General features: G+C 37.5%; 1 protein-coding gene across 2 annotated transcripts in view; it reads right to left on the reverse strand.

Moving 5' to 3' along the window:
* Positions 1-26,028, reverse strand: part of TMEFF2 (transmembrane protein with EGF like and two follistatin like domains 2) — a 247,987-nt gene that overhangs the window by 49,614 nt on the left and 172,345 nt on the right. For both annotated transcript variants that reach the window (XM_040972154.1, XM_040972155.1), the window contains exons 6-7: positions 2,905-3,053; positions 2,140-2,199 (exon numbers count right to left, since the gene is read on the reverse strand). In XM_040972154.1, the coding sequence (XP_040828088.1) occupies positions 2,140-2,199; positions 2,905-3,053 (209 nt within the window). The remainder of the gene's footprint in view (positions 1-2,139; positions 2,200-2,904; positions 3,054-26,028) is intronic.

Below are 26,028 nucleotides of genomic sequence, written 5' to 3' on the forward strand. Positions count from 1 at the left end.
CCTGTGGTACTGGTCCCTATGTGGCCACCTATTCATGTTCCGCTGCTCTACTTCTGATCCAGCTTCTTGCTTATGACCTGAGAAAGCAGCAAAGGATGATTCAAGTCCCTGCACCCACATGGGAGACATGGAAGAAGCTCCTGGCTCTTGGCGCCATGGTAGCTGTGGCCATTGTGGCCATTTAGGGAGTGAACTAAAGCAGGAAGATCTCTCTCTCTCTGACTTCTCTTTGCAAATATGAATTTAAAATGAAAAAATAATAAATCTTTTAAAAATACACATTTAAAAAAATCACATGATTAAGAGCTGGAGTTTTGACTCAATAGTTTGACACATGGGTGCTGACATCCCCTAGGAGTGACAGAACAAATCCCAGGTGCTTCATTTCAGATCTAGCTACCTATGAATGCACCTAGGAACAAAGGCAGCAGAACATGGCCTAACGCTCTTGTCCCTGCCATCCAAGTGGGATCTCCAGACAGAGTTCCTGACCCCTAGTTTGGCCTGGCCCAGCAGTGGGCTTGCAACCATCTGGGGGATGAGCCAGCAGGAGATTCTCTCTCTCTTTCTCTCTCCTCCCTGCCCCACCTCCTAGTTTCTCCCCTTCTTTCTCTCTAATGCTGTCTATCAAATAAATAAATAAATCTTAAAAAAATCCATATCTATACTCAACAAATACAGACTATTCTTTCTTGTCATTATAGTAACTGTTTAGATTCCACATGCATTACATCACGTACTATAAATGATCTAGAAATGATTTAAATTATACAAAAGGATCTGCATAGGATATACGCAAATAGAAAGCCATTTATAATGAACTGGAGCATCCTAGTTTTTTTTTTGTACCTGAGAGGGGGTCCTGAAATCAACTCCCAAAGATACAAGAGGGTGATGTTAAATAAAAGATGCAGAGCACTTAAATAATTGGGACTGAATACAAGGGCTGTGAGGAGTTCTGGATGAAAGCTACGGTTGTTTATCTGAGTCTGTCACATGTTTATTAACCACTGACTTTTCCTTTCAAGGAACCTGAAATCCCTTCTGGACACTTTGGGGATGATTATGTATAAGTGGAACTAGTATTCCATATACCATTATTCATGATAATTCTAGGCTGTTAGTAAATGAAAAATATCATCTGGTTACTGAAAAATGTCAATATGGAGGTTTTTAAAAAGAGAATTAGTTTTCCAATTCTGAGATACTTGATATAATCAGGAAGTAAGACATCTAATTAGTTTTCTCAATCTCAGAAAGATTTATTCTGTGTGAAAATATAACCTCAGCCATATGTTAGATGAGTGAAGTTTCAGAAGAAACGAGGGAATAGAGTATATACTTTGAAAGGTAAGTAACAATCATTTCTAATTGATTATTAGCCTCACATCTAATTAAAATTCTTAATAGCTAGGTGGAATTTACTTAAGGAAATTTGCATATTATGATCAATTTTGATACTTTTAAGTTTATTTGTTATCCCAGATTTTAAAAAAATCTAAGACTTATAAAATTTCATTCAGCTTATAAATTATATATTTTCATGCCAGGAAACATATTAGGTAAAGATATGTAGAAATATATAGTTATATTTTATGTAAATGTGTTTTGAAGTTTAGCTTAGATTCAAAACAAAGGAGACATTATTTTTAAACTACATGTTATATACCTTTTTATTTTCCATATAAAGAAAGACAACTTACATTACTATTCATAGCTGTCCTTCTTAACTTTTTGGAAACTAGAAAACTTTTTTTATTGTTGACTTTGTGAAAATTCAAACAAGAACATTTACATTTATTATAATGAACTGTCAAAAATTGCATTAATTTCCATTGATACCCACTAATTTGATAAATGTTTTGTCATTTGTACCATTCCTACTGTCAAAACAAGTTAATTATATCTCACTGACATTTTTGACAATTGCTTTAATTCTGGCATTTAAACCTCACAGAGTATGTCTTGTTTGCTTCACCAAGAACTATTCCATATTAAAGTCTTAAACAAAACAAAACAAAAAAAGAAGCAGCTCAATACATGTCAAAGGCCTTGTGAAGTTTTAGAATGAATGCTAAACAACATTTTCTTAGGACTCTTATGAGAGTCTGCTATTCTATAGCAGAAAATATTCTGTACCTGCATAATCTGTTCTTGCATAATGTCCGTCTTCAGATTTAGTAGTTGTAGTTGTGTTATCTGTATAAAAAATAACAATAAAGATTAATGAACTGTTTCCTAAATATTTAATGTCTGCCTAATATTACCCACCCAGGAGCATTTCCATTACTATTAAGGGATTTTTAGAGTTATAGCTCCAAAATCCTTTACACAAATAGAGATACCTAACATCAATTTGCCTTTCAGAGGAATTAACACGAGGGCAATTTCCTGAAGTTTGGGAGGAGAGAAGTTATAACCTAGGTAAGTTAGATGAAAGCATAATTCCAAAACAAAGAAAATGCTTCTGAACAAAAGACAAAATAGAACATTTTGGTACATCCTGTTTTGAAAATGTATTTGAAATGTTTCTTCTGAATCAATACACAAAAATTGATCTTTTGATTTCAATGTTGTAATAAATGCTCAGATTTTTCATTAAGATGCTTCTGGGTTTCTTTTTTTGCCCTTTGCTTGCACAATGTATTCTCTGAATACTGGCTTCTTATGTTCACGGCACTGTGCCAATACCGTCCCATTATTTAGAACAAAGAAGTACCATTGCTGATAGACCCTTAAACACCTATAATCAGCACAAATATTGCAGTGAAGTCCACTACCCATTGTAGATCAGAACGGTCTTTTGGAAATGAAATATCAGCCTAATAAAGAGTTATCTTCACTTTCCATTTCTGCACAAAGACTAAAAACATTCTTTGAAATGGATTTTGGTATGAACGTTACCTTGACATCGACCCAAAGACATGACTTCAATTTTCTCCTGTTTCTGACACGATGCTTCCTTGATTTGACATGCATTATCATACGATTTCCCATCAGAAGCACAGAGTGGATTGAAGTTGGTTTGAGAACAGTCAATGTTGCACACACACCTAAAGGGAGAGGGAAATCAAAGACAGAGCCTCAATAGTGCTGCTACCACCTCCTAGATAAAACACCAATGGGAGAACTGTTAAGTTAGCAAAATACAATTTCACAAAATTTTAATTGTCGTCTTTCATGAATGTTTTTTCACTTTTCTGAGATAAAAAAGAAACCCACCAAACTAACTGATCATCAATCAGAAGACTAAGCCATAGGTAAAAAATGAAAAGAAGAAACTTAGAAAATTCTCATCAGTTCATTTCTGCCCGAGAACTCTTAGAATCTATTTCTAAACTTTCATATTGTTGCTTACAGAATTGGAATAGGCTGCCATGAACCCTGCTTTTAGTTGCCTTAGACAAAATCTTATACTAATTCATTTCCTAAGAAATTTGAATCTGTAAACTATAGGAAAATGACAGAGGACAGTGAAGTGAAAATAAAGAAGCAAATTATTTGGAATGCAATCATATATTGAATTTCTTCCACATAAATAAGAAGGTGCAACATTTGTTCTAAGTGGCAATCTTAACATTTTTGGGGAGGGGGGCTACAAAACTGAGACTGAAATGAAAGCCATATTTCCCATTCCAGAAATACAGCTTGTCATGTAATCTGCATTTTGTATAATGTTTCAGGGATTTTTGGGCCTCCTTAAATCTATTCTTGTTTTCTCAGATATACACTCTTGTTTTAAATTGTAATAAAAGATTTTACACTCTATCATAAGGCTCGGAAATTGTGGCACAAAGGCCTGTTCTCAAATGTGTTCAGCTAACACTCAACTTCTTTTCCTCTTCTACGAGAGGAAATATATTTTAGAATGTCCCAAAAAAACTATTAACTACAGGGTTCAGAAGGAGATTTCCTGGACCTCGGTAAATGTGAGTTGGAGCCAAAAGATGCAACTTGAAGCAATTGGGCACCACACTCACTTCCTAGGAATCACAGCCCAATTGGTTTGTTAACTGAGGAGACAGGGTTTCTCAACCCACCAGCGCATTTCACAGTATAGTCAACAGACCATCTGTGTCAGAATTACCTAGACTGCTGTTGAAAATGTTGTGCTGAAGCAGTTAATTTTGGGGTGGGTGGGTGTAAGATAATTGCTTTAGAGAGACTTCGTTATTTTTACATTCTCTGTTTAGGAGCAAATGGCTGTGACAGATGATAACCTTCACTAACCAATGCCTGAGTCACTAATGAAGGGGGTTAGTTCCTCAGATGTGATGCTGCCACACAGCTACTGCAACCAGACATTGCTATGTTGGCTCATCCCAGGCACCTGAAAACCTGTGTGATCAGACAGCCTCTGGTCCTCCACAGAGCAGGTTTGGAGAAGTGACTGTAGATTCAGCTTGGCCTAAAGGATTGATGCTAAGTAAGGAAGAGACTAGAAAGTTGACATTTTTTTTTAATATTTTAAAAAAGGAGACTCCTTCAGCCTTGGAGTCAGCAGAGGTTTTGGCTGCTGTTGATTTAGACTGTAGATTCATATCCTTGAAGAACTCCTAAGAAGGAGCAGCGTAGCACAGAGAGAGGCACGTTTTCTCATTTGGGCTATCTCCACACTAAGTCTAAAGATACTCAGGAATGTACTCCATGTGGATCTGGACCAAAAACAACTGGCTGCTCAAAAACCCATCTGATCTCAAAATAAAGTGATGAAATAAAAACAGATATGAACAGTAACAATTTGGTTGAATTCACTGGCCAGAATCAGCATTTCTGTGATAAAATTCACTTAACCAAGCTATAACACCTATGTGGATGATTTTTCAGGGTATTTGTACAAGCACTTTCATTTTTCTTTCAGTTTCAAGGATCTGGTTTTAACAAGGACATCGGCACCTTAATTCTCATCCCAAAAAGAGGGCATATGTTTCTGGAGGCAAGTTTCAGGTGTGGTTTTTCTGGGATGCAAATTCATGAAAGCATGGATGACACTGCTGGTTTTACTCACTAAACCTCCCTGTTTTCCTTCTTCTATAGAATAGGAAATTAATAGAGTAAATCAATACCAAAGTAAAACTAAACAATCTTTACCATACATTTTAACAATCACTTGAAGCTTGAGATCCATTGAAAATATTATTTTTTTGAACAATTGTTAAAGGTTTCAAAGATTTGTCTTGAAAACTAACTGATTTGGGAGAAAGGAACTGCAAGTAGATTTCCTGGAAACCACAATTTCTATATTTCCACTAGAGCACTGAACTTTGCCTGCATAATTACTGCTTGTCATATTTTGTGTCTCTAAGTCTAGGCATAAGTAACTGGAAAAGCAGACACACTTCCAAAAGTCTCCTATGAAATTCTAAGTCCACGTTGACCTCTGCTGGTAGTAGCTGACTTATCTTTGCATTTCCAACTGCCCAAAAGCTTGGATACAGGAAACTTGTAGTAACTATATGTTGCATAGATAACTAAATGGGATGAATAAGTGTGGTAACAATTTTATATTCTTAAAGAAACGCAGTCACTAATATTATCTCCATTTCATAGATAAGAAAATTGAGTCTCAGAGAAGTCACACAGCTTATAAAGGGATGCGCTTACTTTCAAATCTAGGCAGTCTGACGCCAGAGCCTGCCCTGTTAGATACTGAAAGTTTCAGGGAAAACAACACAGGCCCAAATTCTTACCATTAACTGATTAAAGGAATACTTTGGATGAAGGAGCTTTGAAAAACAGGGTTATGTCTACTCTTGAAATACTTATCAAGATTTTAAGAATTTAAATCACATTGGCTCTTGGTCTCCATATACTCAAAATGATCCAGGTTCTTCTTGCTTTATAGAATACACATGCAAATGTTAGTTTTAAGACAAGATGACCCAATTTCTAGGTGTTATAGTAAGTACCCAGTCTTATGGACATAGAATTCATCTTGCTGACCAACATCAGTTGGTAAGAATATTTTATCCTTAAACAAAATGCTACATTAAAGATGGCTTCACATAAAATCACACATTATACACACACACACACACACTCAAGGCTCTCTTGAAATTATGCAACTGTAGGTTTTAGAAAAAATTCCTGTCTGAATCACTGCTTCAAAACCTTAAAGAGGAATTTATGGAATTCCGTATTAGTAAGGGAGAGGGGGTGTAACATGTGCATATCAGTGAGTGAATTTGTGCATGTTCTGTGAGATGGAACGCACAGCTATCCACATGGTGGCATTTACTGTGTTGTTGGTGTGTCTGTTTACTAGTTTAGATCTTCACTTCTCTCTAGGCTTCTCGAGAGTTAAGTTGTCCCATTTGGCTGTCAGTACCCAGCACCCAGAAAGCCGCATCATGGCAGGTCTTCAAAAATACTCCTTGAATGAATTATTAAGGGAATGATGAATTGGAGGTGAATGGGGTTCAAGAACACAGTTGTTATGTTGGACATTGACACTGCAGAGAGATTATGGGTGAAATGCACCTGCAAGCTCTCATCTAACTGTGTGCTCCTTGGTCCCTGAAGGGTCTGAAAGATGGAAAAGGTTTATGACCAATGAGTCTCACCTGCTGTATTTTTATTTTTGTTTCCACGGACAAAGGAAGCAGAGCACAGCCTCAAGGATCTCCAAGGCAGCTAAGCCCAGTTTGACAAGGAGATGTTTTCTCCAGTCAGGCTACAGTTTAACACTTTGTGCACTTTGTGGTATCAGGTGCAGTTCTGAGCTCCCATATAATCTGAACAAGATTGCAACTTGTTTTGAAGAATATGAGGTTGTGACAGAAGAGTGCCAGAGTTATCATGCAGTTGTATTGGTGAAATTGCATGTCATGCTGAATTAGCGGCTTATGTGGATTAGTCCAGGGCTTTTTTTTCTTCCTCCAGAAATGAACAGTGTCCTTTTTTTTTTTTAAATAGAAACTATCCCTTCTTTACTGCTGCTGGAAAATAGTTGCCTAATTACTCGTTCTGAGAGGAGTAACTAGTTAATTACAGCATGTCACAAGTATTTTATGTGAGCCAAGCTTGGAGACTGCAAAGATGTCTCTAATTCTTTTTTTTTTTTTATTATTTTCTTTTCTTCTTTTTCCCAACCTATCTTAGTCTTCTGACATTTTGACACTACGATTACATAGATCTCTCTCTCTCTCTCTTTTGGCTAGGCTACAAAGAAGAAGAATCGGCTCGATTTGAAAATAATAATTTCAAGGATCTCTACGTGAAAATACTACCCTCTAAAAATCCTTGAAAGAAAATTTAACTCTGAAAAACTTAGCTGTCTGAATTATAAGAGAGATTGAAAACCCGGGAATAATTCTAAGAAACCACTTGCTAGAGTGAATAACCTAAATTATAAGAAGTAAAAGGTGGCACCTGAGCCAACCTGCATACAATTATGATGGTCTCATAAATATTTTCCAGGGCTTAGCATTAATTTAGTTCGCTGCCTCACTTGAAATAGCTCCTACAAGGATGATCTACAGGAAGCTAAATAAGTCTCCCTCCTGTTTGGGAATGCCTTGTCACCTGACAGTGAGGATACAAACCAGCCAGCTTAGCAAATTACTGGGGCATGCATTTGGCTGATGTCTCATTTCACTGCATTTTGTTTCCTGTGTTAAACACGGCTGGCACTTCCTCCTTTCTCAATGTCCTTAATGTGTGTCCATTCTGGATTTTCACAGTGCAACATCCCCGGTCAGTTTCACACACCTGAGAGCACCGTGATGAGATTGGATTTCTGGGTTGTTTGAGCCTTGGTTGGGCTTTGTTTCCCGTGAGCTGTCTGTTATGCAGACCTTCTCTGGCCTGCCCCGTAAATGAGGTCAGAACCGCTGTCTGTGTTTGCCATCAGATCCATAATGGATGAGCTGTATTATATTAATAACAGTGAAAACAGTGTGTACCTTTCATTCAAGACTCTTCTGATGCTTTAAGCCTATTTACTCATTAACTCCTCATGCCACTCCTTTTGATGGAACCTGATTACAAGTATTTTATCTGTAAAGAAACCACAGTGCAGGAATGACTATGATTTTGTGAAGGGAAAATGTGATGTACGAGATGTGGAAATACATTGGAAAATTAAGTTCTTTGCTGAAGGTGGAAAGCCCTGTCTGAGTGGTAAGGCTAGTAAGTTTTCCATACTGTTGGTCAGGTGATGTTTTCTGCTTTAAATTAACCAGCAATCTTTTTAAATTTTGAAACTTACGAGGAGGGAACAATGACCTTTTCTAGGAGGGTAGTTGGGAATGGCTGGAGCTTTGCCAACTGTGAATTTATTTGCCTTTGGCACCAATTTCTTTGTAAGGAAGCAAAGTATAGATATCTGCCTACTAGATGAGGAAGGCTATGGGAATAGTGGGACTCATTAATTGGAAGACGCTAAGGATGACAAAGGAGCCCCTTCTCCTAGGTGAGTTAAAGACTTCCAACAAAAATCACATAATGGACAGAAAGAATTATAGAAGAAATAGGAAGTCTCATTTAGAAGGTCTGATGGGAGACCACCAGAGAAACAAGTGTCAAAAATGCTTTCATAGTTAACATTATATTGGATACATGTCTACACCTGAGAACTTCTGATGCTGTATGTCTGGGGTGGGACTTGGTAAGCAATATCTGAGCAAATTCTTCAGTTCTTTCTGTGTCAGATGCTCGTATGACCTATTGAGAAGTCTCAGCTGGTCCTCTACCACCAAGCTCTGTGAACTCTGTCCTCTTCATTCTATTGAAAGGAATTTTTAAAAGATTTATTCACTTATTTGAAAGACAGAGATACAGAAGGAGAAGAGAGAGATCTTCCTTCTTCTGATTCATTCCTCAAATGGTGACAGTGGCCAAGGTGTGGCCAGGCTAAAAACAGAAACGTCTAACTTCCTCTGGGTCTCCCATGTGGGTGCAGAGAGCCAGTACTTGGGCTATCTTCCCTGCTTTCTCACATGCATCAGTAGGGAGCAAGATAGAAAGTACATCAGCCAGGACCTGAACCAGTGTCCATGTGGGATTCTGAAGCAGGTTAACCCACCATGTCACAATACCTGCCCACATTGTAAGGATTTAATATTCTTGTTGAAAGCACTCAATTCAGCAACATACACTGAAAGACTTTTTTCCATGTGGTATGCAGTTTGGCCCATATGGGTGTGGTGTCAGGTAAAAGGGACAGATGATTAAAGGCACTGAGCTCAAAACAACAATGATGGAGCAGTCAGAAGTGACTCAGCATTTAAAACTGAGATGTAATAGTGAAAAGGAGAAGAAACTCTGGGAGGATGAGTCCCTTAGACTTGGTACTTTACCCCAACTTCCTCATGACCCTCCCATTTAATGCTCATGATTTGTGAAGGAAAAGGTGGAATGTGAACTGTTCAGAAGAAGGGTGTACAGAATTTAGATGGAGAAGAGTGACAGAGAAAATTTTACAGGGAAAATTGGGTGGAGACTGCCAAGAGAGAGCACTGTGTGCTGGGAGGACCATGAATAGATCACCCTGATTGGAACGAACTCTTCCCGTTGAAAGTCTCTGAACACAACACTCCTGACAGATTGCAAAGGGCTTCAATTCGAGCCCAAGGAGTGGCCTTTATCTTCTAGGCAATGGAGAGTCCAGAAAGCTTTTTGAGCACAGGGTGATGAGGAGGTCAACATGATGAAAGCGGTACTTTAGAAAGATTACACTAGCAGTGGAGTGCAGGCAAAGACTAGTTGCTAGGCTATTGCTGTAAAGCAGAGGGCCAGGGAAGGAAAAGCCCAGGAGTGAGGCATTAGCTGCAAGGGAAAAAAAGGAAGAATCAATAGGGCTTAGTGGCTTGTGACTTAAGGCATATTACAGTTCAGTATTAAGGCAAAAGTGGCACGATACCCTTCCTTCTCGACCCCTTCCTGCTTTTTTCCCTGCCCTGTGTTGTGTTCCAAGGTGGATACTTATTAGAGGGGCAGACATGCTTTGGGGCAGCTGTGTGTGACCCATGAAGGCTTTCTTTCCTCTTAGAGGGATGTCTGCCTTTGCTCTCGGGGTAAGAGGCGAAGGGCATGCATAATGGTCGTAGCACACAAATACCCTTGTCCACAGTTTAAGGAGAATTCTTTGTATTAATGTGTGCCCTAGCAGAGTGTGTAGGAATGATTTAAGATGACTGAAAGGAGGCTCCCATGGTGTGATTCCAGCAGGATTTAACTCTAGATTCATTGTCATGGATCGTGGTGGCTTTTTTCTAAGGATCATTATTTTCTTTTTTTGAAGCAGCTGCATTTACATCTTAAAATAATCAACGCAAACACTTCTTGCTCACGTACATTTTAAAAAATGCCCTGAAGCAACATCCCTCATTAGCATCCTGTATATGCACTTGCTCATTTAGCTGGAAAGCATATTCAATAACCAAGGGTGACTTGGTGATTGCTGTGAAGTGTGGTTGCTCTGACTGGATGGGTCTTAATACACAACAGAGTCAGAAAGCATGAAAACCTCAGAATAAAACATGTTGGAAGAAAAAAATTGCAAAAACTGCTAAAAAAAAAAGGTCAATAATATGTTAAGCTAAATTCCCATTCATTCCTCTATTAGGACCATGTTCAATGTTTTTTCTCCTAATGTTTATTTGAAAGAAAGAGTGACAGAGAGAGATAGAAAGAGATGTATGGGCTATCCACTGGATAACTCTATAAATGCCCACAACAGCAGAAGAGGGAGCAGAAGAGAGACAAGCAGAAGAGAGACAAGCAGAAGAGAGGAGCCAGAATCTCCACCTGGGTCTCACATGTGGGTGGCAGGAACTCCAGGACTTGGGCCATCACCTGCTGCCTCCCAGACACTTCAGCAGGGAGGTGGATTGGAAGCAGAGTTTGGACTTGATCCTTGGTACTTCTAAATAGGATGTAGGCACCCAGGTCCATAGCTTAGGCACTGTATCATAATGCCTGTCAACATGCTGGTTCTGGGCTGAGCTTCAGGGAGCTCTGAGGTTCTTACTTACATACACTTATAAGCAAAAGGCTGGATTCACATTGAAACTCAAAACCTAGTGAGCTGGAATGTTTTTATTTGAAAAAGGATTTTATTTTTAAAAGATGTATTTATTTTTACTGGAAAGTCAGGTTTACAGAGAAGGAGAGACACAGAGATCTGCCACCTGCTGATTTACTTCCCAAGTGGCCACAACAGAGCTGAGCTGATCTGAAGCCAAGAGCCAGGAGCTGCTTCCAAGTCTCCCACGCAAGTGCAGGGTCCCAAGGATTTGGGCCATCCTGTACTGATTTCACAGGCCATAAATAGGCAGCTGGAAGGGAAGTGGAGCAACCAGGCTCATATGGGATCCTGGCACATGCAAGGTGAGGACTTGAGCCACTAGGCTAATACACTAGGCCCAACAAAAAGGTTTTCAAGAGTAAATGTATAAGAGCTTTCTTGTAGTCTAGATTCCCAATAACCCCACAATTTCACACCATGCTATTGGATTTCATTTATAAGTGGTAGCAAACAACAGATGAATTATTGCTCTGAATTTTGGTAAGTTTGAAAATGTTGTATACTGCATTGTTCAGGTAGTTTTTGTTTGTTTTGTTATTTTTTCTTTATTTCCTTGTAAGAACATCCATTACAATTCTTTTCAGATGATGTGGACTATCTCCTTTGAGATGATGTCAGGTGGAAAGCCTGCTATGTTTTCCTCTTCTTCTTGGCTCTCAGGATGCACAGAGATTAGTAGCGAGTTAAGCAGTACGCATGTGTGAGTGTATGCATGTATAAAATGACTGATGGGGTGCAGAGGAACAACAGAATATCCATTCAACAAGTGTCCATAGACTTTATTGATCTTACTATAAAGATAGGAGTATGAATGGACTTAATTCTAGTGTTTTTGTAAGCACATTAATGCTTTTGTAACAATTTTCCAACTGGTGCTTACAAATGTATGGACTACTATAACAGAACACAAAAATAAAATATTGATGAAATCACACTGGCCTAACTTAGCTAACTGTCTCAATTAGAATCTGTATAATGATGTCCACTTGGGAATTGTAACAGTCTATCTTTCATTTGCTCATTTTTTGGTAAGGTTGTGATCCATTCATTGCTTTTAAAGAAGTACTTGATATATATTGTAACATACTATAATAAATTCAATTGTTTGAATTCAATTTAATATTATTTACATCATTTTAATAATACCAGTGATTTTGGTATTGTTTAAATTATTTGAATGGAAAATAAAATGCAAATATTCATAGGGGTGCTACATGCTGAATCTGGAAAGAGGATGAGACATATGATTGAAGTAAGAGAATTCCTTTAACTTTATTTGAAGCTTTTTTTCTTTCAAAAAACATCAAAAGCAAAGAGACCAAATATTTACATTTATTAAAGCTAGGTAGTAGATGCACAAGGATGGTACAATGATAGTTTTAAAATACATTAGTAGTAACAGTAAAAATATTTGACTTGACAGTTTCTTTAAACATGATTAAATTTCAAGTTTTGGTAATATTTTTAGCATTGATTTTATATGAATTTCTTCTAAATTATTTAAGTAATACTTGAAAAAGAAGTGGGAACATGCTCCTCTATAAAGGATTATCTAAAATCGAGTATACGTCTGCATTAAAATGACTTTAAAGTTAAGTTTGTTATACGAAGGAAATCAGCCCTTTCTTTCCTTGTCTTTCCTGTTCTTTGCCTGAAATCTCAAACTTGGAAACACATGGTGGCATTTTAGTTTACAGCCTACACCAGCTGTTCATCATTGACTTCCTGCAGGCAGTATTGCTGGAGATTTTTAAAAATTGTTATTTATATTTTGAATAGGGAAGGGTAGGGAGAGAGAAGGGTGGGGGGAGGGAAGAGAAATGGAAAGAGGCACACAGTGACCAAGGCTGCTCTGAAGCTGAGCTAGGAGCTACGAGCTCAATCCCATCTCCCACAGGAGTGGCAGAAAGCCAACTCCTTGAGCCGTCATCGCTACCTCCCACCATCCCCATTTGCAGGAATCTGGAAAGACAAGCTGGGACACAGGAGCCCAACTGGTGTCTCAACTGCTAGGACAAACATCTGCCCCCTGAATGGCCTTCGGTTGCTCTAGAACTGGAGCGTGTATCAGTTCCGCCAACCGGAAGGACTTGAAACAGAAATGTTTGATTATTTTGCCTTGACATGAAAATGCTTCTGTGTTTCTTTGAAACAGTAAATTTTAAAGGCTAACAAGGAAAACGATGCATACCATTTTAGCGTGAATGCCAAGTAAGGTCCTCATGTCTGAGGTGTTTGGAAGGCTCCCATCGTTGCTGCCACACTTTGTTTCCCCTTTTTCTAGGCACGTATATATTCACTTATCATGGACAGTTCATTTAGTTCAAATTCATAAGTGTAGCCGAGTACCTTCTTAGTAAAGGTAGAGTACAGAACCCTTGTGGTTATTACAAAATGAGAAAAAGAATAAAAAAAGAATATTCACTAAATAGTATCGTCAGGGCCAATGTTGTGCTACAGGAGAGGGGAAAAACATCAATCAGTGTCCATATGGAATGCCAGTGCCACAAGAGGTGGCTTTACATGCTCAACCACTGTAACAATAATATTAGAGTGCCAGCGTTGTGGTGTAGTGACTTAAGCTGCTGTCGAGATGCCAGATTCCATATGGAAGCAAAAGTTGGAGTCCCAACTGTTCCACTTCCAATCCAGCTCCTTGCTAATGTGCCTGGGAAAGCAATGGAAGATGGATCAAATACTTGGATTCCACCACCCATGTGGGAAACCCGGATGGAGCTCCTTCTCCTGATTTGGTCTGGCATAGCCCTGACTCAACCATCAAGGCTATCTGGGGTATGAACTGGCAGAGGGAAGATAATCATTCTTTCTCTCTGCCTTTCTAATAAATAAGAAAAATCTTTTAAAAAAGATTTATTTATGTATTTATTTATTTTATTGGAAAGCCAGATACATAGATGGGAGGAGAGACACAGAGAAAAATCTTCTACCCGATGATACACTCCGAAACTGCCTGCAATGGTTAGGGCTGTGCTGATCCAAAGCCAGGAGCCTGGAGCTTCTTCTGGGTCTCCCACACGGGTACAGGGCCCCAAGGCCTGTGTTGTCTTTGACTGCTTTCCCAGGCCACAAGCAGGGAGCTGGATGGAAAGCGGGGCTGCCAGGATTAGAACTGGCTCCCATATGGGATCCCGGTGCATGCAAGGTGAGGATTTTAACCACTAGGCTACCATGCCAGGCCTGACAAATCTTTTTTAAAAAGCATTATGTCTGTATATAGTGTCAGTACAAATGAAATGAATCAGATGCATCCTTGTACATTTCCAAATACAAAATTCAAATTATGGGTTTAGGCACCATATACATAGCAAAGTGTATAAAGTAATAACAATTTTTCTATCATTAATTTTTTCTTGCTAATTTGATAATGATGCTGCTCTTTCTGTTCTAGTTGGAATGGCTGCCTTTCTGTTCTTAAGTGCACAAAATTCCTGCGCTTGTCCTCATCTCAGGTGGCTTTTTAAAGCACATAATCAAACGTGTATCTTTCTTTTAGTAATAATAAGTGCTTCTATAGAAACACAATATATTTTATAAAGGGAATTTTCAACTAATGAAATCACTGAGCTATTGATTGCAACAAACACTGAAGAGCCAATGGAGGTATCATTTGTTATTAAAATTTTGCAGCTTTTTCTGGTAATCGTGTATTCAGAGAGAAAGTGTCATAGATTTCATTCATCCTTACTCATGCTTAACATTTATTTCTAAAATTGTCAATCCTGGGCCTAAACAAACTAAATCATCATTTCTTTGAACTCAAAACAATGCTCTTGTTATTATCTTGGCCTTTTATCCAAATAAACATGTTTATGTGCCATGCTATAGACATGCATAACATAATAAATGAAATCTATTTAAATAAGACAGCTTATATTTGATTATAATTGGAAATCATTGGGTAGTTTTGCGGCTGTCACTGAGTAGCATGTGTTCTGTCTCTGTCTCATTGACATATGGTTGTCTGAGATTTGACAGTTGTGAAACACTCAGACTTGGGACTTGTTTAGATCATGATTAGACACAAATCAAGGACCCGATGGGAGTTATGCCAGCAAGCCATACAAAATCATTACTCATCCAAATGTTGTATCAGCCAGGGCTCCCTGCAACATGAGTTGGTATTTAAGCTTATGTTTTCCTTGATAAAGTGCTAGCCCTAAATAAATTAACTGGTGTTCTCTCAAACTGGCACCCATATGGATGATGGCTCTGCAGGCGGCAGCTTAACTCATTACACCATTGTGTGCTCTCCAATGTGAGCATTTAAGTAATATAAAAAATACTTAAAAAGATTAAATTCTAGGGAAAAGTAAAGAATATCCCATAAAACATATAAAAAGCTAAAAAGATATGATCATACTCATGTGGTCATAGAGTAATCATAAGGCAAAATATTATACTTGGAAAATAAATTAGAACACCATAGCATAGAATATTAGTAAAAGTATATACAAATGAAATGTTCTCTTCTGTATTCATAGACAAAACTTAGAGACTAATCCAGAATGAGGATATTAAGATTTTCAGAATTTGAACATGGTTAACAACCAGTCTGAATCTAGGAATGACCAAGAGATGAAAGCACCTCTGAATCGCTCCTGTATCTGATGCAGTCGCCCTGCAGCCAGTTGAGGAAGCAGCCAGGAACCAGGACTAGGTTTAACAGGCAGAATCTATTCTAGGCTCAAAATCCAGCAGAGACTTTGCACACACCTTCTAATAGAACCTACTGATTTTATCAACTCTGTAATAATCCATTGTGAAATATGATAACCGTAGTTACTGCTCCTGAATAACTCTATCTTGGTTATTGTTATCCAGTGTCCCTCCACCACAGTCCTCTTGACTGCCTGTCCTTGAATCACCATTATCCTGCTGTATACTTCTACAAAACCTGGTATTTTAGCTTCCACATATAAGTGAAAAGGTGCCTCTCCGTTCCTGGCTTACTTCAGTTAGCCTAATGCCTTCTAGTTTTACCTATGTTGCCACAAATGGCAGGATTTTCGTCTTTTCAGGAAGGAATAACATTCTGTTGTCTGTGTAGACCATATTTTCTTCATTTATCCAATGTTTAAGGAGATGGAAATGCTGGTTACTGGCTTGGATCACGGTAACTGCATGCATGTATCAAATTGTACCATTGTGTGACAGGATTATATAAAATTATGTGCCAATTAGAAAATTTTTAAAGGTTAAGGAATGGCATGCAATAAGTAAAACAAATCCCTATAGTTTCCATTAGAGTTTATGAGGCCTTGTGTGGTCCTTGTTACTTCTCCAACTTGATTTCTTTTTGGTTTTATACACCTTTTTATGCTTCAAGTGTATCGAACATTTTAAAAGCCTTATTTGTTGTTATTGGAAAGGCAGATTTACAGAGAGAAGAGACAGAAAAAGATCTTCCATCTTTTGGCTCAACCCCCTAATGGACACAGCAGCTGGAGCTGAGCTCATCTGATTTGAAGCCAGGAGCCAGAACCTGCTTCTGGGTTTTCCACATGAGTGCAGGTCCAAGGGCTTTGCATCATCTGGCACTGTTCCCCCAGGCCATCAGCAGGGAGCTGGATTGGAAATGGAGCAGGTGGGATATGAACTGGTGCCTGTATGAGATGCAGTGTTTGTAGGCAGATTAGCTAGTTGAACCATTGTGCACCACCTTTTTTTCAGACAGATTATATTGGACTCTTCACAGCTCCTATGACATAGCATGTGTGTTACTGTCACGAGAATTCAGTTGCTGTTCCTCTGCCTGGAATAGTCTTTGGATGCTAGTTTGGTACAAACGCTACCTTCTCAAATAGGTTTTCCCTAATTTCCTTTAAACCAGAACTATTTTTAATATCTGATAACATCTGTGATTTTTTTGTTTGTTTTCCACATTACAATGCAGTTTTTACATAGGAAGTCACTGTGTGTTTTATCATTGCATTCTTTACATCTAGAATGCTACATGGCCCATAATTAAATATTCATCAAATGAATTATTAACTAACTGAATGCATGCTGGTCTTAGAATATGTTTACGTTTTAGTAATCTAGGTATCAAGTTGGAACATTAAGCATGAAGCTAATTAGATTGCTAAATATTATTTTGCTCTAATTATCAAGAGACTTCCTTAGATCATGTATGTGGTAGGTATTCACTCTCTTGGATTCTTTGCTTATACTGGATGTACAATAAACATTTGTTGAAGAAATAGGGTGCCTGACATTTTGGGACAGATTTTGGGATCTAAATAAAAAGTGGCCAAAATGTCCTTATCAGGTGGAATATATTATTTATACATCGTGATGGATTAGATGTCACAAGAGCGCTCTTCAGTAATCAGTGGATGGAGAAGTTTCTCATAGTGTGGAAGCCCAAGGCTATATGCAATGCATACAATTAACTTGTTTCATTATCTCTATGTTCTTGGTTTTAAAGTCCGTATTTTTAATTGTGATGCTCCAAGTGGCTTGGAGTCCATATCTGTTTGAATCTTCTTGTTCTGAATAAAATCTCCCAGTCAGCTTTGTTTCTTTCACTGATAATATATACCACCTTTGTTATCAGCATCCTTAAGATCACTTATCTTCAAAGTGTAAGTCTGTGTTTACTGCAGAAATAGAAAATGATTGAAGGTTACTGCCTGCTCTAAGCCTCTGCCAATCATGCAGTTTCTTCATCTTCAGGCAGTTCAGTGTGTGTCTAATTTAAGTTAGGTTGATCATCTGATTATTCTGATCTGACTTCCAATTATACTTGTATCAACAGATCTATTCCATTTCAAAGATACAGGAACAGCTACTGAAAACTGAACAGAGTTGGGCCTATTTGGAATCAAAATACTTTCTCTAGGTTCAAAAATTTAGGTAGGACAAGGAGAGAAATGTGTATTGATTTAATAATTTTTTTTGCAACCAATTTTAAATCATTAAATGCAAAAAAGTTAAATATTACATAAAAACTTAAAGTGAAATATTTTGCCTTTTTCATAGGCATTGGTTTTATTTTTACTGTGGTTTCTGGTGACTGCCAGTCCAGAGTATACTCTGTAATAACTGTAGTTACAGAAGACAGTGCTGCCAACGTTTATGATGTATCAGGTGTGATTTGAGTAATGTCTGCTCCAGTTCCCATCCAGGCTCCTGCTGACGCACCTGGGAAGGTGACAGAAGATGGTCAAAGTAGTCAAAGTACTTGGGCCCACATAGGAGACCAGAAAGGAGTCGTCCTTGGCTTCAGCCTGGTCCACACCAGCTGCTGTGGCCATCTGGAGGAGTGAACCAATAGATGTAAGATTATCTCTTTTCTTCAGTGTTTTTCTTCCTTTCTATCACTCTGGCTTTCAAATAAATAAATATATCTTTAAAAAATAGTTAGTAGGGCCTGGCGTGGTGGCGCAGTGGTTAAAGGTCCTCGCCTCGCACGCCCGGGATCCCATGTGGGCACCGGTTCTATCCCAGCAGCCTCGCTTCCCATCCAGCTCCCTGCTTGTGGCCTGGGAAAGCAGTCGAGGACGGCCCAAAGCTTTGGGACCCTGCATCCATGTAGGAGACCCGGAAGAGACTCCTGGCTTCGGATCGGCATAGCATCGGCCGTTGCGCTCACTTGGGGAGTGAATCATTGGACGGAAGATCTTCCTCTCTGTCTCCCCTCTCTGTATATCCGCCTTTCCAATTAAAAATAATAATAATAATAATAAATAAATCTTTAAAAAATAGTTAGTAGGGGCCAGCACTGTGGTGCAGTGTTGGGCTGTTGTCTGCGACACTGGCATCCCATGTGGGCACTGATTCCAGTCCGGGCTTCTCTTCTTCCAATGCAGTTTCTTGCTAGAGCACTTAGGGGGGAGCAGAGAATGGCCCGAGAACTTGGACTCCTGCTTCCTGGATGGGAGCAGGGATGGTGGAATGAGTTCCAGTGTCTTGAAAATGGGTCCATTTGGGAAGTGAGCCAGGGGTGGAGGATCTTTCTCTCCTTCTCTCTTTCTCTCTCTGCATCCCCTCTCTGTAATTGTGCCTTTCAAAAAAAATTTTTTTTAATGTAATTAACATTGTAAGCTAATATGAAATGGACATTTGTTTACTAAGAGCTCTTAAGTGTATCAGGAAACTTCATATACATCAGACACATCATGTATAGCAGAAAATGCCCATTTAATTTTTACATATATGTATTTTTTTCCCCTGGGAAAAAGTGCTGCTGGAGTTGAGATTAGTTAGCATTATTAATGATTGGATCATATGCTATTATTACGAATAGTCTTATCTATAAACATGATGTATGAAAATAACTCTACACATGATTGTTATGATTTATCACTGAAATATTTTCTTGATAGAGGAACATTAAAATGGTTCATATACATCCCATGGCTGCTAATGAGCTGTTATTTTGGTGGGACGGGGCAGCTCCAAAGACTAAAGTGCTTACAGGGTTCAAGATGCTCATTCCCTGCATGGTCATTTGGTGAAAGCGCTGAATCCTAGACACTAGACTACCAGGGAACACACATGCATGGTCATTTGGTTACGCATTCTGCAATATGAGAAAGTATTCCAGGAGTTTGAATATTATCATAAACCTATTCATGAATTTCACATTTTTTGTACTAAAATAAACTGTTTAAGCTCCATTATTTGCAAACTTTTTCAAGTATCCTCCTATATGTCCTTTTAAAAATAATTTAGGATATAAATCTGAAACCAGCCAAGTGGAACAAATTCTAGCCTAGTTTTATGATTTAAAGACTGATAATATTTTAAGAATGTTTTGTATATTGAAAAGTACACCTGTTAACTATTTTCTATTTTAAGGAATCAAATTTGAAGAATTCACACTAATCTGAGATCTTATTTACATGCAAGAAGCCATGGTGGTCATTTAATAAGTACTTCAAAATCTTTGGATTGTATTCGTGATATTTAGAGAAGGTTTCTATCTGTGATAAAGCACACACCATTGGGCTAGGTATCAGCGTCAAGAAAGTGGAACCAGCGCTGTCAATCTGCATGAGAGATAGGGTTTGTCCTTTTCGCTTTAATGCATAATGCCAGTGTCACAAGATGCTGGTGTTGTCTCACTGTATCATAACATGGGATCATAGTTCACGTAATCATTTTGTCAGTTGAAAATAACAGAAGTGTAGGCTTGTAGTCACAGATAATGAAAGATGCACCACTGGACAAAATACCAAAATTAAATGCTGACCACATAAAAGATCTGCACAGAAATGAGCTGAGATTTCTATACTATGCTTTCAGTTACGGACGAAGGCAGTTAACTTACAATCCATAATTCTAAAAACAGCGTTAGGTTGTAAGTGATGACAGTACTAATTTTGTGGATGCTGATCATATAAGACAATATTTACACATGGCCAAAGAGAATAGTTTCATGACATGAGAAATGGATAACTTAACTCAGTAGAAACACATAAAAGATATTAGACTATTTAACATAGTCTAATTAACAGATAAATAATAACTACCTTTTGTTTATTAACAATTCATCAATGAGTTATGCAAGTGTCATTTACTTTTTAAACATTTTAAACTGACCCTGGCAACCTAAAAGTTCTCTTTCTTGGCACGCAATCAAATAATGAATATCATTTTAGTTCTATGCCTCACCAACTGAAACATACACTGTAAAACAGTAATACACATTCTTGGCTCAAGGATACCTGCTCTCAACCAGTGAAATATACCCATAAACCTGTGATTCCATCTCTTGGGTTTTCACAGACTTGTTCAAGTTTTTTAGTAGCTACTTACTAGAATTTCAGTGAAATTACACTTTTTTTTTTTTTGTTTCAGGCAATAAATGGAAATCAGAATTTAAAAGATGTTTCCTCAACTGGAACAAGGGAAAAATAATGCTAAATTATTATTATTTTAATAATATGCAATAGCAGATCTTCTAAATGGGCAATGAAGCAGCCTGACAGGAAGCTGTAGAAAAATTAAAAAGCCAGAATTTTGATTTATTTTCCAATAACTCAACGGATCTTTGCTGAATAATTGACAGGTGGTACCAGTATTTTTTGAGTACAAAAGGTAACAGAATACTGCCCTACAATTAAGAGACAAAACATGATTACAGAGTCCAATTTCAGGGGCAAATTCAAGTTTGAACTGCAAGTGTCAAGAATTCTTAGAGGAGGAATGGAAATGGAGTAACACTTGGTTGAGCAAAGAAGTAGAAACAAATGTTCAAGTTAGAGGGAATTGTACGCGCAAGAGCAAAGCCATGAAGTCTGGCCAAGGAGGCACCCAGGGGAAGAGCCTTGAATCATGGAAGCACAGGTTGACAGGAAGAGTTGTCTGGGTGAGAAACATCCTCCATGAGGATCGGTGGGAATGCATTGGAGAGACAGACTGAGACTGGGAGAACAGTATGAAAGTCATCCACCAATATACGTGAGAAGTGATGGGATTTGGCGTTCCCTGTGGATGACCATTCTTTCCTTTGCTCTCTCTCCCTTTCTCTTTTTTTCCCCTTCACTTTTTGTATAGCCATTTTATCTGGGTGCCTGTATTCCTGATAACTTTCTTTTTTCAGCTTCTTGATCTCTCTTTTCACATTTGATCAGGTTTTTATTCTTTGAAGCTAACTACATTTTCCATTTCTTGTCTCCTTTCGGTCTTTTCCTGGACAATCCCATTCTATCACACTCTGATAAACTTTTAAAAGCCAGAATGCACTACAATCCAGCCATTAGAATTCAGCTGCCTATTGGATGTATTTACTAGTGTGTCCCAAAGGCACTTTCACATTAAAAATTAAATCCATCCTTTCCCCCAAAAATTTGTTTTCAGTTTTGCTGGCTTGGTAACTGGGACCTAAAACAAACCATGTGGGCCAGCCAGCAATCCTGGAGTCCAGGCTGGTTCTTCCATCTCTCTCCCACCTCCTTTCTCTACCCTCTCACTCTGAACACTCACCTCCTTACACTCACTTCCTTTACTACTAAGGAGATCACAAGCCTCCAGCTTGCTGACAGTGAGAATGAGGGACAGTGGACATGAAGGGAGGGCTTGTAGTATTTGGTCTTGTGAGAAAATCCTCTCAAGTTGGTAAAAACACAATCATTGTTAGAGGAAGTGGTGGTTTCTCTGAGCCTCAGATTTCTAGTCTTTGTTAATTAGCACATATTGTAACTGGTAAAATCACCCGCGATGAAAAAATGTTCTGCTATGATTGAGCTAGAGTTTTTACTGACCCCAAAATTAAATTAACTCAATAATTTTTCCTTTTGCCTTTTAGCTTATACTCAACCAAGTTTCTTTTTTGCCCTTACACATAAAGCCATCATACATAAACACTTTCTGATTTTATTTCTTTTGTCTCACAAACATTTTTTCATTTTTTTCACTCTCATCCTTAAGGATTTAAGTGGGTATGCTGGTCTTTCTTCCTTTCATTTTATTAAAACATTATTTTTAAAAGATATTTGATTGTCTTTGTCCCGCTCAATTGACATCCTGCAGGTTGGCAATATCGGCGAGGGGTTGGCTGAGACGCTAGACTTAACATTTCTCTGTTAGCTTTTCCTTGTCTTCCTCAATCAATTCCCACATCCCCCCAAACCTCCACAGTGATTTTCTGTGTGAAACTCTAATCTAATATATTTGCAGGTAGCAAAAGTACAGTTACACATTTAAATATTGTAAAGTCATGAAGTTAGAAAATCCATATATTAACTGGACAAATTACAGGTTTCCCATGAACTTAGATAAGCACTCTATTTTCAATAATTATTTTCTCAAAGTTTTAAAACCACATTTTAGTAGTAGCCAGGATATACTAAGATCCTATTCTTAATGTACTTAAGTGATCAAACTAATTTCTGTTAGCAATAACATATCATGTTCTTATATGGCAATATTGCTCTCTATTATACATATTCTCATATATCTATTTAATGTATTGAATCAAAATGAATTTGAATTGAAATAGCTTTCATATTTGAATGACAAGTTTGGTCAAAGCAGCCCCTGAACATAATGAACTGCATGTTAGCTAGATGTGTGAATTAACTGTTGCCTAAGCTAAGAATATGCTTTTGGAACCAAGCATCTGACTCTCGGCTTCTCATAGCATTTGAATCTCCAGCCAATCAGGTGCTAAAACTGGATAGACATGTTTCTATCAGGTAAGTACAGTTACTCAGGTTGTTCCCGTGTGCCACTTTCACTTCTTCGGTTATCACTGCAACTTGTAGGAGTGGTGGGAAGGCATTCCGCATCACCACTGACCTGGGATGCTTCTGGTACTGGAATCCAATTGTTTGCTAGATTTAACTGGGTTCCCTTTCTCTTTTAATAAATGTGAGATATCGTTTTAAAATAAAATGTACCTAGAAATAATTTTAAAATTCTTATATTCCTAATAAAAATATATAAACAAAAGTTAGTCAATTTCAATAGTATTTTACTACTTGCTATTACATAGATGGCTAGTGATATTCCCAAAACATGTGGAATGAGTGCCCTCTTAAACATCATGTTTCAGTTATTTGATTTCAGTAAAGAAGTTAGTCAAAGAGGGTGATAGTAATTTTTCATTATAAGAACTCTTAAAACATAAAAAGTTTAGAGATTATTCAATACACTTGTGTTGGGAAATATTAAGAATATCTTAAGTAAATTATCCATAATTTTTACTTTCAGTTTATACCACATGTAAATATGCAAATAAATGAACGCTCTGATCTGACATTGATTAAACTTTTTAAATAACAAGCACGGTCCATTGCATACCAGGAAATTAACTTTAACATAATTCTAAACCTAAGGAAGGAAAATCATCATAATGGATGCACATTTAGAAAAAATAATGTCTGCGTAAAAATAGCTTTGAAAATTTGTTTTTAGAATTACTTCCTTCCCCTGAAATGATGATTATAACATGTGTGAGAAATCACATTTTAAACGTTGTCATTATTTTTTTTTCTGCCTTGTTTTTTGATTTTTTTCCATGATCTTTTCATAATGGTATATCTATATTAAATTTTCCACATTTTTCTTTACTAAGAATAAATGGCATTGAAAAATTGTTGGATGATAATTGAATAAGATGGACATGGTTAATCAATTAATTAGAAAAATATGTTACTATGCTCAAATTGATTAGACTACTATGTGGAAAACTAGCTTTGCATGATAAGAATTATTTTGAAGGCCTTCATGTTTCTCAATATAAAGAATATTAATATAATTACACAATTTTTCTTTGTTCATATGGAACAAATACTCCTTTTTGGAAATGCATCTGAGCAGATAGTTATTAAAAAGGTAGGTTTTACACTATTGTTTCAGGACTCAACCAAGAAGCTCTACCACTAAAATAGAAGAACTTTTTTCCTAAACTCTGAGAAAAGCAAGTTACATACGAAATGTTTCTGAATTATATCTGTTTTTTCTCTGCATTCTTTCCCCTCTCATGTCCATTGTTCTCCAGCATTTCTAGTGTGTGTTGCTACAGGTGACAAATTCACATACAAAAAACAGACACACTTGGTAGATGTTAATTCACTAATACATGTTACAGAATATTTCTCCTTTATATGTGAACTTGCTTATGCATAAAAGAACAATTTTTCTGCAGGTGAATTTTCTCGGAGTTCTCTCTAGTCAGTTAAGATGTCATTACTTCATGGAAGTACTCAACAAGCACCACGATTTTACAATGTTCAGGCATTTCCATGTGACTGAAAACATTGCAATTTAAGTGCTAAATTTATTAGTTTATATTTTTCAGTATGGTTTGCAGCTCGTATTTTCTATTATATTTCAAATCAGGGTTCAGGAAGATGTTTGGGTTCATGAATATATCTAAAATGATAAAGAAATAAGTATGAAAGTACATTGGGAAAGTTATGATAAGTGATACTATTAATGGCTGCACATCTAAGTTAACATGAGACCTAGAAGACGGTCTCAAGTTTGCATCCACTGAATGTTTTAATAAGATTTCAACAAAAATACTAATAAAATGCATTTCATTTCACCTTTGCCTCTCCTTAACAATTCAAAGAATCAATTATTATGTAACCTTCATTTGACTTGCAACCATCCCTCTGCTCTCAACAGCATATTAAATTAGATGATAACACTTTAAGGGCAAAGTAAATGTCTTGTTTTATTTTTTAGCTTTTTTCTTCCCATTTTAAAGTGACCTCTTACATGTGTAATATTCAAATGATATTTCATCTGTTAAATGATTTTTCTTAAACATCCATCAGTTAGAATAGTTGAAAAGTATTTTAACAGGTGAAAAAAGCATTTTCCTCTCTCTGTTTTTATAGATTTATTTGCTTACTTGAAAAACAGGATCACAGAGAGGGAGATCTCTTCTATTGCCTGATTCAGTCCCTAAGTGACCACAATGACTGAGGCTGGGCCAGGCTGAAACCAGGAGCCTGGAATTCTATCTGAATCTTTCACATGGATGACTGAGATTCAAGCACCTGGCCCATCTTTCACTGCTTCCCAGGCACATTAATATGGAGCTAAATTGGAGGCAGAGCAACCAGGACACAAACAGGGTCAACATGGGGTACTGGTATTGCAGGCAGCAGCTTAAACCACTGCAGCACGATGCAGCCCTCCTGCTACTACCCCTGCCATCCTGCTTTTTAAAAAGATTTATTGTTTATTTGAAAGACATGGGTGGGAGAAGAGGAGAGAAAAAGAGAGACAGAGAGACAGAAAGGTAAAACCAAATCTTTCCAAAATGCACATGTTATCTTCCTGTTAAAACCATTACAATAATAGTACTCTGGGTTTGGGACACTGGCCTACTGAATTTCCTTGTATTTTATTAGTCATTAATTATTGAAAGTTCCAAAAACCTTTGACCTTTTAAATATGGATAGGAATGAAGAAGAGAATCAATAAGCTTTGAAACATAAAGAGAAATGAGAGGATGTAAAAAAAAAAAAGCATGAACTACTATTTTTCAAAGAAGATTCAATAGTTCTCAGACA

The sequence above is a fragment of the Ochotona curzoniae genome, unplaced genomic scaffold (genome assembly GCF_017591425.1).
Source record: "Ochotona curzoniae isolate NIBS_2020 unplaced genomic scaffold, NIBS_Ocur_1.0 contig_2210, whole genome shotgun sequence".
NCBI classification, from domain to species: Eukaryota; Metazoa; Chordata; class Mammalia; order Lagomorpha; family Ochotonidae; genus Ochotona; species Ochotona curzoniae.